Below are 17,920 nucleotides of genomic sequence, written 5' to 3'. Positions count from 1 at the left end.
TTTTTTTTTTGTATTCTTTAGTAGAGACGGGGTTTTCACCGTATTAGCCAGGATGGTCTCGATCTCCTGACCTTGTGATCCACCCGTCTCGGCCTCCCAAAGTGCTGGGATTACAGGCTTGAGCCACCGCGCCCGGCCTGCTTCCTCTTTTCTATAGGAATTTTTTTGGGGAAAACAATCTCTATATTCAGTCTTATATATTACCTGTCTTCAAAAAATCAAAACATTGAAAGTTAAGCAAAATTCCTATCAGAAAGAAAAACTGACATATATATGTTGCACAGTTCTAAAACTACTGAAAGTTAGTGTTTTATGAAGAAGACTTTGGGAACTAGAGAAAAATTCATGAAAAGACTGAGGTTTAGTGTGTGGCTTACAGCTGAAAAAAAATGATCATTTTCTCGTTTGCTGGTAAAGTTGCTATATACAAGCAGAGCTTCAATTATTGATAAAATATTTTTACCAATATTATGTCCTCAGTCCTCAGAGGTGTGTGGTAAATTCTGCTTCCTGACATTATGTAGGGGGACTTTTGAGTTGACAGGTTCTGGGATGTGCCTGTGTTTTGGTGATCATATCAGCCTGTGATACAGGATACTATCACAATTTATTTACTCTGAATCTCCTACCCCATCTTGATTTATGTAGCACACATAGAATCCCATTGTGAGAAAGAATAGCCTCACTTGGCTTCTTGAGAGAAAAGTCTAAGCACAGTTCAAGTAACCTTCAAATTAGATCATTCACATTTAAATAGTTTTTTACATTGAAGGCATTTTTTATGAATGCTTCTATATTAAAATTACACAAATTTATGGAAGAGATTTTTTGAAACTCACCTAATGCTGTTCTTGCTGGTGTAGCATCTTTTTTGATCCAAAATGACACCCAGGATAAAACCACAGTCAGTATACAGGGAATGTATGTCTGAATAGTGAAGTATCCCATTCTTCTACTCAATTCAAAATATATAGTCATGACAACATAATCACCTGTAATAAAATATTGTCAAAATTAAGACAACTTTGATGGATCAAAAATAATTCAGGAAAATAATTTTATAATTTATTTTGTTAAATGAATGACTTGGATAAAAATGCACAACTACAACAATATCAAATCAAGAAATGGTCAAAATGCTGGTTTTCTTAAATTTAATTTTCATAGTATCCATGGCTGTACCAGGCACTTAATCGGTCAGTGTAAAGGGCACAAAACGAACATATTCATGGATACAGTGAAAACACATGCAGATCTTTTCCATGACAGGCCATGACTTGATGAGCTATCACTGCTTGAGTCCTTCCATAGGTTGTATGATTAAATTCAAGAGTAATAGGTAAACTCAACCCTCAACCAGACCCAGGGTCATTTTAAGGGATGCTTTTCCAATAATAACAAAGCTATCATATCTTACAAAAACTTGTGTAACCATTTGATATTTTTATTTATTTATCTCATTAAGTTTTGCTTATCAACTTTGCACTTTGTTTTACTTTATGTATATTTATCTTATCCTTTTATTTACTTATATCATTAAGTTTTGCTTATCAACTTTGCACTTTGTTTTACTTAACGTATGTATATTTATCTTATCCTTTTGTAACTCCAGGATTTAAGTTGTGCCAACCCAGAAACAAACAGAAGTGACCCTTTCCTGACATTCCACTCTCTTCTACCAAAGCAGAGCCACACCATAAACAAGTTGGGAGCAATGGAGATGTTATTGGAGATACATTTTGTCCCCAAAGCATCTCCATTCATTTCTTGTCCAGGCCAGCTCCTGCTGAGATCACCTCCTCATCCTCATCCTCCCCATCTCCATTCATTTCTTGTCCAGGCCAGCTCCTGCTGAGATCACCTCCTCATCCTCATCCTCCCCATTTGAATCCTCCACCCCTTTAGCCTGCTGGATTCAGCCATCCAGCGCCTGAAATCCACCATGTCCAGAACTGAACTATCACCTTCCCATGCCAATACTGCTCTTATTTCATGTCTGTCTCTCACTTGTTCAAGGAGGAAACCAAAAGCCACCTCTGACTCCTCCTTTTCTCTTCTCAATGGTTCTATCTGATCCATTCCTCTCAAATCATTTCCCCATCTAGTCCAAGCTACCACCTTCTGCCCATAGATCCAAGCTTGTCTCCTAATGACCAGTCCTTTTGGTTCTAATTCATTCTACCTACTGCCATCAAAAGGAACTTTCTAAAACACAAGTATCATTTTAGCTTTCTCCTTATTAGCTGCCCTTGTACAATTGTGACATTTTGTGTGGTCCACATCATTCTGCGTTAAACACTCCTTGCCCTGTGCTCTCTACACTCTTGGCATGTGGTCTGCCCAGACCCTCAGACTTGCCAAAACCCTTCCCTACATGCCTCTGAATCCCTTCCCATCTGCAAACATGCTCTTTTTTTTCTTTCCCCAACATCTAGATAGTTCCTATTCAATCATTTAGCTTAAAATCTCTCAGTGCCCCAGGAAGTCTCCCTGACACCTTCCCGTAAATGGATGGATTTGTTTCTGTAATTACTGATATAATATCTGTCTTAAAACCAATAAACTGGTTGGTTTATAGAATATGTCTCTCTTGTTGACCAATGTTGGCTAACCATAATACATTAATTAATATTTGCTGAATGAAAAGACTCACTGACGTCCCGTTTTTTTTTTGAGACAGAGTTTCACTCTTGTCACCCAGGCTAGAGTGAAAACGGTGCAATCTTGGCTCACTGCAACTTCCGCCTCCCAGGTTCAAGCAATTCTCTTGCCTCAGCCTCCCAAGTAGCTGGGATTACAGGCATGTGCCACCACGTCTGGCTAATTCTTTTTGTTGTTGTTGTATTTTTAGTAGAGATGGGGTTTCACCATGTTGGCCAGGCTGGTCTTGAACTCCTGACCTCAGGTGATCCACCTGCCTCGGCCTCCCAAAATGCTGGGATTATAGGTGTGAGCCACCACGCCCAGCCTGAAGTTCAATTTTTACTTAAAAGATTGATAGGGAGATGGTATTGGGCTCAGATGAAAACTATGCTTCCAATAAATTAGAAATTTTTGCAGGATGAAATATTCTGTTGTAGCAATATTTAGAGTTGTTGATAGAAACATCAACTTTGATACCATTTACCAAGAAACATTTAAAAATTTAAACAAATTAGTATTTCAGTACAAAGGAATTAGGATGATTAGCCTGCAGCAGTAAAAGAGCACAAGTATATATTTTAAAGTAATGTGAATGCCAAAATTACATCATTTCCTAAGGAAATGTGATTTGAATTATGTGTGATTCTTAATGCCTATTAATTTTTTGCAAAAAATTGCAATCAAAACCCTAGAGGAATAAACAAACAAGCTAATATACAGAAAAACAAAGCATAATAAATCACTCTAGGAGTTATGCACAGTCCAAATGGAACATCCAAAGAGTTGAATAATTTCAATTATCACCATTGCAGATTACTGACAAGATAAACAGAAAGACAACTCCAGACAAGATGCACAATTTATTACAGCAAATCCACCTGCTTTCTCCCTGCCTGGGGTGAGAGGGGCTCCCCATGCCTGTCCTCAGCATACTCCCTTGCCTAATTCAGAAGTCTACCTGGGTATCCATGGTTACTAGCTTCCATGGGCATCCTACTGAGGCTCTGCCTTTCCCAGACATGGGTGCTTTGCAGGAGGAAGGCAGCAGCACCAGTGAAAGTCCCAGTGTTGGGTGCATGACTGGAGGTATGCACAATATGGAGGTGTGCAAGATACTGGCAATGACGGAGGAGGTGGCACCAGTCAAAGTCCCAGTGCTGGGAGCATGACTGGAGGAGCGCACCATGCTGGGAATCATGGAGGAGGCAGCATCAGACAAAGTCCCAGTGCTGGGCGCATGCATGGAGGAGTGCACCATGATGGCAATGATGGAGGAGGCAGCACCAGTCAAAGTCCCAGTGCTGGGCGCATGTATGGAGGAGTGCACCATGCTGGGAATGATGGAGGAGGCGGCACCAGTCAAAGTCCCAGTGCTGGGAGCATGCATAGAGGTGTGCACGATGCTGTCAGTGATGGAGGAGGCAGCAGACTGACCCGTGAAGATGACTCCTTCCTCGGCGCATGTTCAGAGGAAAGGCAGGACCTGAAGCTAATTATTTCCAATCCCAAATACTTGTTTTATTTATTTCATTAGGCAGCAATCCATTCTCAATAATTGCTTTTTAGCATTAAACGTAGAAATAAAATTTCCCCCAGGATGATGTTTTGAAACATCACAGTGGACTAGCTGCGGCTTTTCTATTTCCTTATTTATTCATTTATTTCAGAGTTAGTAAGTTCCACATCTGGTAGTTCCCACCACCAGAGAGAGACTGACACGCATTTATTTGCTCTCAGTGACTCCAAGTTCACATTCTCAGAAAGCCTCTGACAGGGGCAATTTCAGACAGGTCAGAATCAGATAAATAAAAGCAGTGGTGTAGAAGATTGTATTAGCTGAGGTTAGATCGCTGCCCATCTTGGACACATCGACTTCAACTAAGGCAGGTTCAGGTAAGACCATGGCAGCTCCCAGGTTGGCTGTGGAAGGAGGAGCAGCTCCCAGAAGATGGGGCTTTATCCCCAGAAGAAGGACAGGTTGACGGGTAGGGATAACAGAGGAAATCTGGCTTGGAAACACCAAAGGAAGTAAATGTACAAATTTTCTTTGTCATATCATTTGATGACTCTATATTGAAGTACATTTCCACGTTTCTCAGAGAACATAAAATTATTCTTTATTCACACTTCACACAATTAGTTTCTTGTAAAATCAAAGGACATGGTACATTTAAAGACCTTTTCTTTATTTTACTAAACTCTACGTTTGTAAAATTATTATTTTAATGAATCATTAGGTAGAAAATTTATTATTGAAAAAGGAAGTTGGTAGGGGTGTTATTTCTTTTTTCTGAAAATGCTAACCAGTTGCTAGATGACGTCTTGTGAGCCACGTTAGTAAATTACCAAATATGTAAGCAAATTTACAATTTTTAAATTCTAGGTTTCTGTTTGGAAATTTGCTAGCAGCATAGTATCTTGTGCTTTAAAAGTCCAGTCGTGTTTCAGGAAGAGATCTTCACAGAAAGAGGAAAACCCTTTATAGGATGTATTTCTAATGTCTGAGCTCTAAAGATGTTCCCACCTGAATTTATCACATCCCATTTAATCAGTAAGCTTGGAAGTTCATATAAATATTTTCAATACTCCAACCCCTGTACGGAGTAGGTGAATCTTCTGTAATTTACCCCAGCATTATCCTCAGAGGATATATACTATCTCAAAACCATTCCTAACTCATGTCATAGACACCACATTTCTTTATTGCATCTCTGGCACCAAAAACACCCTTTGAGTCTCCTTTAAATGTTGTTACTTCCCTCCATCTCCTCTCCTTCTCATGGCCATCTCTTCCCCCTGCCCATGACAGATACACCCAGCCTGGTTTCCTTTCAAAACTGCCCAAGCTTAACACTCTCTGAAAAGCCACCTGAGGCCTGGAGATTAGCAAGCAATGCTCAGCCAAAAAGCCTAATGTTCTCCATCTTGTTCTTCAAGTTCACCCTGAGGTAACTTGTCTTTTTCATCTCTTTATTACATTTATTTATAAAAAGAAGTTCCAGCCGGTCACGGTGACTCAAGCCTGTAATTCTAGCAATTTGGGAAGGCGAGTTGGGTGGATCACCCGAAATCAGCAGTTCAAAACCCACCTGGCCAACGTGGTGAAACCCCATCTCTATGAAAAATACAAAAAGTTAATTGGGTGTGGTGGTGGACGCCTCTAATCCCAGCTACTCAGGAGGCTGAGGCCGGAGAATCTCTTGAACCTGGGAGGCAGAGGTTGCAGTGAGCCGAGATAGTGCCACTCTATTCCAGCCTGGGCAATGAGAGCAAAACTCTGTCTCCAAAAAAAAAATTAAGAAACGTTTAAAAAGAAGTTCCTAATTTTAGGGAAATTAAATTTATCAACGTTTTATTTTACCATTCATACCATTTGTGTCATGCTTGAGAATTTGTTCCTTAACCCAGGACCATCAAGTTTCCTTATACAAGTTTTGCTTTTCTCCCAGTTTCCCTTCTATGCAATTACTTCTTCTCCAATTCAAGTTCTCTGAATTCCATGATTAGTGGCTGCACTATTGTGTGTTCGTATCTGTACGAATCTGTACGAATCGTGCGTTTTGATTCTGACACATAACCACACTGTCTTAATCAGCATAACTGTGGCAGACACATGCTAAAGGGGCCCCCAGTTAGTCATATAGTCGTATTGTTCCCTCCTCGTGAGTGTGGGCAAAACCTGATTTGGTTTCACTTAATGGATCAACTCCCTTGATTGAATTTCTTTATATGGCAAAGATGAATAAATTTTGCAAATGTAATTAAGACCCAAAAAACTGTTGATTTCAAGTTAATCAAAGAAAGATTATCCTGGGGGACCCTGACTTAATCAGGTGAAAGATGTTAAAAGAAAGACTGAGCCTTTCATGAACAGAGAGACTGTCCTCTGGTCTCTACAGCTGCAAATAATAATTCTGTCAACAACTTGAGTTTGGAGATTTGATTCTTCCCCAGTCAAGTCTCCAGATGAGACTGAAGCTCAGCCAACTCCTTAATTGCAACCCTAAGAGCCTAAGCAAAGTTCCCAGCTAAGCCACACCTAATTCATAGAAATTACAGGGTCATACGTGTGTTTTGTCTTAAACTACTGAGTTTGTGGCAATTTGTTAAACTGAAATGGAAAACTAATACAATAGCACTGGTCACAAGTACAGAAGCTGCCAATCTTCGTATTCTTCTCCATGGATGCCGTGGCTTTTCTTGGGTCTTTGTGCTTCCATAAAAATTGTAGAATCTGTTTGAAAATTTTTCACAAACACTGTTGGTATTTTGATTGGAATAAATTATGCATCCTCATTTATTTAGATCATCAGTGTAGCTACCTGAGAGTACAGCAGTTAAGAACAAGTATTTGTCATCATGAAGTTTTATCTATTTCAATTTGAATATCCTTCAATGAAATGTTGAATTACTTCCATAGAGTTTTGGCAAGTCTTTTGTTAGATTTAGTTCTTGATACATGTATATTTCTGTTGCTATGGATGATATATTTAAATTAAATTAAAATTACATTTATATTTAAGTTCGTGTTTTAATTTTTTCTTTCTTCCTGATTTGTTAGAAATGTATCAACATGTGTCTCATGTCCTGTTTTCCTGGGACCTGGTTGGCAGATTCATGCCTTCCTTCATTTCAGGATTTTTTTTTTTCCAATACGGCCTTGAAATATTTTGTTCTATTTGCTTTATTCTTTTCCTCGTCTCACAAACATCAATTATGTGTTTGTGAGCACTCTGTTTGATTTACACATCCATCTTTTTTTCTTGCTATTCACTGTTTGAGTGCATTCCTCAGTATTACTAAACCTGTTCTTCATGTTCCTGACAATATTATCAGCAGATTAGATTCTGGAACAGCTACTTGTAATGTGGCTTTCATTTATTTATTTTTTATTATTATTATTATTATTATTATTATTATTATTATTTTGAGATGGAGTCTTGCACTGTCACCCAGGCTGGAGCGCAGTGGTGCGATCTCGGCTCACTGCAAGCTCCGCCTCCTAGGTTCACGCCATTCTCCTGCCTCAGCCTTCTGAGTAGCTGGGACTACAGGTGCCCACCACCATGCCCGGCTAATTTTTTGTATTTTTTTTTTTTAGCAGAGATGGGGTTTCACCATGTCAGCCAGGATGCCCTTGATCTCCTGACCTCATGACCTGCTCACCTTGGCCTCCCAAAGTGCTGGGATTGCAGGCATGAGCCACCATGCCCAGCCTCAAGTTTGGACTATTTCTAAGTGGCAGAATCAGGATCTGAACTTGCATCTTCTCATTCCAAGTTCAACACATGGTGACTGCCATCTAAGAGGTGAAGCAGAGGAACTTCCAGAACATTCACTAGTTGCAATGTCTGGCTGATAAAATTCGGACTATCTGGGACATGACTTTTTATTAGGATCCAGGATGGCTGTTTTCACCAACTCATCATCCTCACTGGAAAGAAACAGGCAACAGGCATTCTGGGTTCACCTGGAACCCAGGGAGCAACCGTTTCCATGCAACTGCTCCCAAATTGGTGACAAAAATCAGTTTAATTATTTTAGAAAACAAAATCGAACCCAGTTTTAGCATCACAGAATGTTTAAGTGTCGCTTGTGTTGTTGCTCAGTAACTTTATTCAGCTAGAAATTTCTACCTAATCACTACATGCTGAGTCTGGGGTGGCATGAAAATATGAAGCGTCTGGTTGCCACAGGGATAAGGGTTTCTCATGCTCTTGCCAATTTCTCATCCAGAAACACCACCATGTTTTTAAAGGGAGGATCAAGGAGAATCCTGAGAAAGCCTCCCCATGGGGTCGCCCGAGAGAGGATGACAGAACTCCTTGTGAGAGCTCCACCCACATCCACGTCACTGTGTCCCCTGCGAAGCAAATGTCTCAGTACGCAGGGAGAAGGGCAACAAAAACTGGTGCAATAGGGGAATGGTGGAAATCTACTTCAGCTGTGCATGTGCGCCTGGAAAATCAGGCAAGCACTACCCCTTGGGGAGAGATGGCAGTACCGTTAGGCCCAACATTACATCTGGAGAAGGAATAGGAACACTTGTGAAGGTCACACTCTAAACACTAGGTTTACAAATCATGCCTAAGACGGAGCCTTACTCCAAACATTGATAACATCTCACCCTCCCTTGGTCCAACCACCCACACACAACAAGCGTAGAATGAAAACAGCAGTGTAGTCCAGGTGGTGACTGCAAGAGACAGATGTTCCCTGAGAAGAGTGCAAGGGGAAGAGTCAAAACTGAGCCACAGGACCTGGAGTCAAGCAGATAGTCAACTTCAAACCTGGCTTAACTTCTAACTAAATAAGCAAGAACCCTCACACTAAAAGCAGAGCAAAATGAAAGGCATGCTTATTTCTAAGCATACATAAAATTTATCTGAGTATCTACTACTCTATAAAACGTGTTTGGCTTCCAAATAAAATTATGGGACAAACCCAAAAATAGCAGCCTGGAAAGGCAAAATAATTACTAAGAACAGAACAAGATAGGAAAGAGGGTATTTAAATAATTATTTAATATGTTAATGGCTCTAATGGAGAAACAGACAACATGCAAGACCAAACAGATGATTTGGTCCATCAATGGAAATTAGCATGATGGAAATTAGCAGATCAATGGAAGTTACAAGACAGAACCTAATGGAAGTGCAAGAAATCAAAAATGCAGTAATAGAGGTTAAGCATGCTTTTGATAGGCACATTAGTAAACTTATCACAGCCAAAGAAAGACCCAGTGAGCTTTACTATAGGTGACCAGAAATTATCCAATCTAAAACACAAAGAGAAATATGAGTTTAAAAATCGGGACAGATAAACCAAGAGCTGTGAAAAAAATAAGGAACTGTCTAATATGCATATTATTTGAATCTAAAAAGGAGAAGAGAAAACGATATATTTGAAGAAATAATGGCTAAGAATTTTGCAAAATAATGACAGACACCAAAGTACAGATCCAAGAAGCTCAAACATCAGCCGGAATCAAAAGAAAACAAACAAATAACAAAATCTTCCACCTATATACATCATATTAAGTGTTGAAAACCAGATACAAAGGGAACATTTTGAAAGCAGCCAAAGGAAAAAAAGGTACATTTTGTTTTTTGCTTTTCCCCTACCAGAGGAGCAACAGGGCAAGATTCACAGAAGACTTTGCTTCAGAAATCATGCAAGAAAGAAGACAATGGAATGAAATCTTTAAGTTTCTGAAAGAAAAAAGTCAACCCACAATGAAACTCAGTAAAAACACTTTCTGAAAGTGAAACAGACATAAACACTTTCTCAGAAAAATAAAAACTGAGGGAATTCAGCTGGGCTCAGTGGCTCACGCCTGTAATCCCAGCACTTTGGGAGGCCAAGGCAGGCGGATCATGAGGTCAGGAGATTGAGAGCATCCTGGCCAACATGGTGAAACCCCGTCTCTACTAAAAATACAAAAAAAAAAAAAATTAGCTGGACATGGTGGTGGGTTCCTGTGGTCCCAGCTACTCAGGAGGCTGAGGCAGGAGAATGGCGTGAACCCAGGAGGTGGAGCTTGCAGTGAGCCGAGATCACGCCATTGCACTCCAGCCTGGGTGACAGAGCAAGACTCCATCTCAAAAAAAAAAAAAAAAAAAAAAAAAAAAAAGAGGGAATTCATTGGTGGCAGATCTAATCTATGAGAAATGGAAAGGAAGTTCTTCAGAGATAGGGAATATAATATATTCAGAAATTTTCATCCATGAAAAGAAATGAAGAGTGTTGGAAATGTAATAAATGAGTGTATTTATGCTTTGGTAATATTGACTTTAAAAGTTAACTGTTTAAAGCAAAAATATACAATATATTTTATGTTTATAGCATAAGAATAAATGAAATGTATAATAGCAATTATACAAGAGATGGAAGAAAGTAATAGGGAATATACTGTTAAAAGGTTTTTATACTGCATAGGTATCAGCATAATACTATTTGGAGGTCAACTTAGATTATTTAAAACTAAAAAGTTTTAAAAGATTGTTCTACACAGTAAGTCTAAACAGAAAACAAAATGGGAGCATTGTTAATTAAATGTAATGAAAGCAGCAAGAGGGAAAATGAAACAACAGCTGGAAGACATTTTAAAAAATGAGAGTGAGATCGTATATTTTAATCTGACCTTATCAATAATCACTTTATATGTTAATGATCTAAACATCCCAGATGAAACACACAGGTTGTCAGCTTGGATAAAAATCAAGACTAAACTATATGCTGCATAAAAGCCACTTTAAGTATAAAGGCATGTTTAGGTTAAAAGTAAAAAATTAGAGAAAGGAATACCATGCAACACTAAGCAAAAGAAAGCTGGAGTAGTTATATGAATTTTGAACAGAGTAGATTTCAGAACAAAGGTTATTTTTAGGAATAAAGAGGAATGCTACATAATGATAAAGGGATGGATTCTCTAATAGAACATAACTTTTAATGTGTATGTACTTATCAACAGTGATTCAAAATATATCATGCAAAAACTGACAGATCTGAAAAGAGAAACAGACACAAAGAAATAAATGTAGTTGGAAAATTTAATAATCTTTTCTAAGTGATTGAAAGGACAGATAAACAGAAGATGCGTGCGGATATGGAAGACTCGAACAGTCCTATCCACCAGTTTGACATTATTTATAATTATATAATACTCCAGGCAGCAAAACAGCAGAATACATATTCTTCTGAAACACATCTAGAACATTCAGCAAAACAGAACATATTCTGGGTTGCAAACCAAACCCTAACATATTTATTTATTTATTTATTTTATTTCTCATTTTTATTTTTTGAGACAAAGTCTTACTCTGTCACCCAAGCTGTAGTGCAGTGGCAGGATCTTGGCTCGCGGCAGCCTCTGCCTCCTGGGGTCAAGCTATTCTCCTACCTCAGCATCCTGAGTAGCTGAGACTATAGGCTCACACCACCATGCCCAGCTAAGTTTTGTATTTTTAGTAGATATGGGGTTTCACCATGTTGGCCAGGCCGGTCTTGAACTCGTGACCTCAGGTGATTCACCTGCCTCAGCCTGAAAAGTGCTGGGATTACAGGTGTGAGCCATTGTGCTAGGCCAAAGCTTAACATATTTAAAAGAATATAAAGCAGACAAAGTAAGTCCTTAGACTATACTACAAATAAACTAAAAATAAATAACAGAAAGATAAATAGAGGTTTTCCAAATATTTTAAAATTAAACAACACGTTTGTAGGTTTTTATAGGTCAGGAAGAAAATCTTAGAGGAAATTAAAAATATTTTGAACTGAAAACTAAAATGCAATCTACGAAAATTGTGTAATACAAGTAAAAACTGCTTAGATGGACATTTATAGCATTAAATACTTACATTGCAAAGAAAAAAAGACCCTTGAGCCAGTATCTAAGCTACCACCTTAAGAAACTAGAAAAAATAGCAACTTCAGTGAAAAAAAATCAGAGAAATGAAAACAATTAAGATTATAAAAGAAGTTAGTAAAATTTAAAAGAAAAAAACCCAAAAGTTGCTTTTTCCAAAAGTAAATAAAATTAATATATTAGTTTTTCTATTGCTATATTAACAACTGGTTACAGATGTAGTGTTTTAAGAAAACACCCATTACTGTGTCACAGTTCCGTGGGTCAGTCGTCCAGGCATGATATCACTACACTCTCTCCTTAGGGTCGCAGAACAGTGAAATCCACATACCAGCAGGGCTGCATTCTTTTCTGGGGGCTCTAGTGAAAAATCTCCTAAGATCAAGCAGGTTTTGGCAGAATTCAGCTCCTTGTGGCTACAAGATGGAGTCCTTTGTTTCCCCACTGTCTGTTAGCCAGTGGTTGCACTCAGCTCCCCCTTTCCTTTCCATATTTAAGCCAGCAAGACCATGTCCAATTCTTCAGGTGCCTCAACTCTCTGAGTTCCCCTCTGGAACCAGTCGGAGAAAACTCCATTTGTAAAGGGCTTGCATAATCAAGTAAAGCCCACCCAGATAATTTCCATGCCTTAAATTCAACTGTGTCATATAAATAACTTAGTCATGGGAGTCAAATCCATTAAGTTCATAGTATTGAAGATTATGCAGCAGGTGGGATATCCTGGAGGCCATTTTAGAATTCTCCCCATTGCAACTGATAAACCTCTAGAGAGTCCAAGCAAGAGAAAGAGATAAGACACAAATTACCAATATCAGGAATGAAGGGGGTATGGCGGCAACATTACGGGATGGTAAGGGAACAATGCTGAATGCATGACACTATGCCAATAATTCTGCAACTTAGGTGAAATGAACATATCCCCTGAAAAACACAAACTATTAGACTCACTCAAGAAGAAATAAATAACCTGAATAAACCTATATCTATTAAGTTAAATTTTAATCTTTCTAAAAATGCCATTCAAATCACGGAAGGCTTCACTAGCAAATTATACTGAGGATCTATAGCACCAATTCGATATAATTTTTTTTTCTCAGAAAATAGAACAAAAGGGAACTATACCCAACTTACTCTATTAGGCCTTAATAGCAAAACCAGACACAGGTACTTTCTGAAAACTACAGGCTAATATACTTAATGTAGACACAAAAACCATCAACAGAAAAATAGCAAATTGAATCTAGCTAAACACACACACACCACATGACAGGAATACAAGGCTGGTGACATTCAAAAATCAATCACGATAACTCAACATATTAACATACTAAATAGGAAACAATTATTTAGAAAATGTAAACAAAATTTTGATAAATTGAAACATCAATTTATAATTAAAAGCTTCTAGCAAACTACGAATAGAAAGGAACATCATTAACCAATAAAGCACATCTACAGAAACTACAGCTAACATTATCTCCTTAATTGATTACAGGCTAGACTTCGTGACTCACTACTAACAAGTAGAAAATTGCAAAGAAAATATTGTAACTTTACAGTGGCGAAATCTGGCAGACAGAACTTTAACCAAGCCATCAAGATTAATGCCACCAGTAATAAGCTATATTGGCATCATGTAGTCCCTGTGTGATACGGTGAGAAGCGCCTAACATGAGAAGACAGACAAGACCAAGTTGAGGACATTCTACAAAATATTTCACCAGTAGTGATCAAAAGTGTCAAGGTCATAAAAAACAAATTATCATAGATTTGAAGAAACTAAAGAGATATGAACACCAAATGCAACATGGTACCAAGAATTGGATCCTAGAACAGAAAAAATACATCAGTGGAAAAACTGGTCAAGTCTGAATAGAGACTTAGTTTAGCTAAGAGTATTGTGCCCATGCTAATTTTTTAGTTTTGATAACCTTGCTATGGCAAAGTAAAATATTAACATTAAGGGAAAGTGAGCAAAATGTAAATAAATTCTCTTGTAAATCAAAAATTATTTTGAAGGATAAATTTTTTAAAAACCTGTTAACTTGTAAGCTTATACTCAGCAAATATATGTTCAAAGAATGAAGGCAAAATAAAGACTTTCCTAGACATGAAAGCTGAATTGATCATTAGCAAACCCACACTACAATCAATGTTAGAGGAAATCTTTGGGGGTGGGGGAAGGCAAAAAAAGATACCAAATGGAAATCTGGATCCACACAAATGAAATGTCAGTCCTGGAAATGGTAACTACAGAGGGAAGTAAAGTTTATTTTCATTCTATTTAAATCTCCTTAACAAAAATATTAACTACGTAGTATGATATTTAACATATGCAAAAGTAAAATGTATAATCACAATAGCATAAAGTTTGGGAATGGAAAAATATAAGTGTACTCTCGTAAAATTCTTACATCATACATAAAGTGGCAAAATATTTAAGGGTACCCTGTAGTAAGTTCAAGATGTATACAATAAGCTCTAAAATAAACTGCTAAAATAACAAGTCAAAAAGTTATAGCTCAAAAGGTAACTATGAAGATAAAATGGCATCATAAAATATGTTCAATCAATATGAAGGAAGGTAGAAGAAGAGGAAAAATGTGAACAAAAAATAGACAAGTAGAGGAGAAAAGAACAAAAGATGAGAAAAGGAGAAATAGAACAAAAAAGCAAGATCACAGATTAAAACCAAAAGTGTCAATAATTACATCAAATTTAAATTGTGCAAATACTCCAATTAAGTCATAGTTTTTTGATTTGGATATATAAGCAAGACCCAACTACAGGTTACCTATAAGAAAAAGAGTTTAATAATAAAGATAATAGATTAAAAGTAAAAGATTAAATAAAAGTTTTACCATAGTAATAATAATCAAAGGAAGCTCAAGAGCCTATATTAATCTCAAAGTAGATTTTAGGGCAAAGAACATCATGAGAGATAAAGAAGTTCTTTTCCTAATTTTCATTAGGGTTCAGTGCCACAAGAGAAATAATCACCCTAAATATTCATGCACCTAATAATAGAGCTTCCAATTTCATGAAATAAAAATGGACAGAATTGCAAGGATAAACAGATGAATCTACAATTATGCTTAGTGATTTCAGTACTTCGCTCTCAATAAATGCTTGAACATGCAGACAGGAAATAAATGAGAATACAAAAGATCTGAACAACACTAGCAATCAACTTGACCTAATTTGCATTTATAGAACATTCTGCCCAATGTCAGTAGAGTACACATTCTTCGTATGTGCACATAAAATAGACTGTATTCTGAGCCCTGGGATAAGTCAAATTATTGTACACTCAATAACTTGGACAAATCTCCAGAGGATTATGCTGAGTGAAAAAAAAGAAAGAAAAAAAAAAAGCCAAATCCAAAAGTTCCGTTTTATATGATTCCATTGATACAGGATTCCTGAAATGGAGAGCAGATGAGGGGTTGCAGCGAGCTACAGAGGGTGTGCGGGTGGGAGCAAAGTGGGTGTGGTATAAAAAGGTCTCAATGAGAGGCCCACGTGGTGATTGAAATGTTCTCATCTTGACTGGATTCATGCCTGTAATACGGTTGTGGTGGTCCCCTTTTCCCCAAAGCATTACTATCACATTGTGAAATATGTATTTGGCTTCATCCCCGTTTTCTGGCATGCAACTCCAAAACAATCCTTGGCATCTCCCAGGTGACGCCTGTTTTGTGTGCTAATAATTGACTGATGGCTGGCAGCCTCTAGGCACCTTCAGGATGGGGCTGGTCACTTGAAAGACCAAGGCAGGATTAGAAGGCTGGGACTTTCAGCCTCACTCCCCAACTTCGAGGGAGAGGAGAAACCTGAGAGTTAAGTTGATCACCAATGGCCAGTGGTTTAACCAGCCGTGCCTGTGTAATCAAGTCTCTGTGAGAGGCCCCAAAGGACAGGGTTCTGAGCACTTCCAGATGGCTGAACGTGGGGAGGCTGACGGGAACAGGAAAGAGAACTCACCCACGTGTGGATGCACCCCAACTCCATGGTGGGGAAGCTCCTGCCCTGAGACCCTTCCAGACCTCGCCCTACATATTATCTCTTCATCAGCCTGGTTATCTGTATCCTGTAATATATCCTTTGTAATAAATTAGTAATCTGAAATAAGTATTTCCCTGAGTTCTGTGAGCTGTTTTAGAAAATTGATCAGTCCCAAAGAGGGGGTTGTGAGAACCCCAACTTGGAGCCCATTGGTCAGAAGCTCCGGAGGCCTGGACTTGCCACTGGTGTCTTAAGTGTGCGGTGGTTTTAAGGATTGAGCCCTCAACCTTTAGGATTTGATGCTATCTCCAGGTGGATAGTGTTAGAATTGAATAGGAGGACACCCAGCTGGTGTCCCCTGCAGAACTGATTGCAAGCTTGAGGTGTAGGGGAAAGAGCCACACATTTGGTCACAGAAATCTGTATTGATTGTTGCTGTTGAGTGAGAGAGTAGGAGAAAGCACTTTGAGTGTGTGTTTTTCCAGATACAATTACCACTGGAGCAACTGAATACAGGGTGCATGGGATCTCAGTACTTTTTCTTACAACTAAATTTCAATATAAAATCATTTCTAAATAAAATCATTAAACAGCCTATGGATCAAACAATAAATCAAAATATAAGCTACAAAGTATTATTCATTGAACAAAAATGATACTGCATATAAACACTGAATGAAAATAAACTTAGTTTACATGATCAATGGTTGTAATTTAGACTTCATGTTCAATTTGATTAGCTTCTTTGACCTAAGGCATCTAATTTTTATTATCTACATGTTACACACTCTCCTACCTTGAGCCTGACCTTCCTTTTAGAGTGCTCTGATGCTGGTGATTGTGGCTTCGGTCCTGGAAAGACTCACCTTGTTACTTGGCCCCTATGGGTTGAGATCCCTGAAAGCCAATGTTTGAGAATGCTTCAACATGGGTATGCAAGACTCATGGGGAAGGAAGCAAGTGTTGTCCCCTAAAAGCTGTCATTGTCTCAATATCGCATCACACTCTTCTCCTGCTTGTAGGTGATTCCAGTAAAATAAACCAGAGGTGTACCTGAAATGAAAACTCTTTGTTTCTCATCCCTAAGTGTTCAAAGGTGTTTGCACACAACCAAACGAGACAGAACTTGGACTCAGCTCTAAATATCTGAAGGATGCAGAAGATGAGGAGAGCCAGGCTGAGATGTTTCATAAGCATATTTTCCTCTGTATAAATCCGTTCCAACCTTGTGTCCTAAGGCTTCGGGATTTTTCACAGGTGATGGAATCTGTTCAACCCCAGTGTGAGAGATGAGCTGTCAGGTAGGAGCCTGACTTAAATACAGTAGACTGCAGGAGAATGAGCCCCACTTGGGATGGAACTCATTCTTTCTGGGAGAAGGGTTTAAAACGTCTCCAAGGTGACTGACATTGAGGCTCTAAAAGGCAGCTTCGAGGACTAGCCTGATGCTCGTTTCATCCCATAACTGTCTGCAGGGAATACTCCAGGAAGACTTGTACAGCTTGCTTAGAAAAGAGTCTGTTCTGGTGACATCACTGTGGTTGATGTCTGTGCTCTTCAGGGACAAAGGTGCTAATCTGCTTCTACCACCTATTTCAACATTTAGAAACACACATTACTTTGGCCGGGTGCGGTGGCTCACGCCTGTAATCCCAGCACTTTGGGAGGCCAAGATGAGCAGATCATGAGGTCAAGAGATCGAGACCATCCTAGCTAACACGGTGAAAACCCGTCTCTACTAAAAATACAAAAAAATTAGCTGGGCATGGTGGCGGGTGCCTGTAGTCCCAGCTACTCCAGAGGCTGAGGCAGAATGGTGTGAACCCGGGAGGTGGAGCTTGCAGTGAGCTGAGATCGCGCCACTGCACTCCAGCCTGGGCGACAGAGTGAGACTCCGTCTCAAAA

The 17,920-nt window shown here is 38.7% G+C and overlaps 1 protein-coding gene across 1 annotated transcript in view; it reads right to left on the bottom strand.

Annotated features, from left to right (window-relative positions):
• Window positions 1-17,920, bottom strand: part of GABRG3 (gamma-aminobutyric acid type A receptor subunit gamma3) — a 559,764-nt gene that overhangs the window by 18,571 nt on the left and 523,273 nt on the right. The window contains exon 7 of the mRNA XM_017882409.1: window positions 840-992. Within this exon, the coding sequence (XP_017737898.1) occupies window positions 840-992 (153 nt within the window). The remainder of the gene's footprint in view (window positions 1-839; window positions 993-17,920) is intronic.

This window comes from Rhinopithecus bieti, unplaced genomic scaffold (assembly GCF_001698545.2).
Source record: "Rhinopithecus bieti isolate Rb0 unplaced genomic scaffold, ASM169854v2 scaffold_13247, whole genome shotgun sequence".
Lineage (NCBI taxonomy): Eukaryota > Metazoa > Chordata > Mammalia > Primates > Cercopithecidae > Rhinopithecus > Rhinopithecus bieti.
This window is presented reverse-complemented; position numbering and strand designations above follow the sequence as displayed.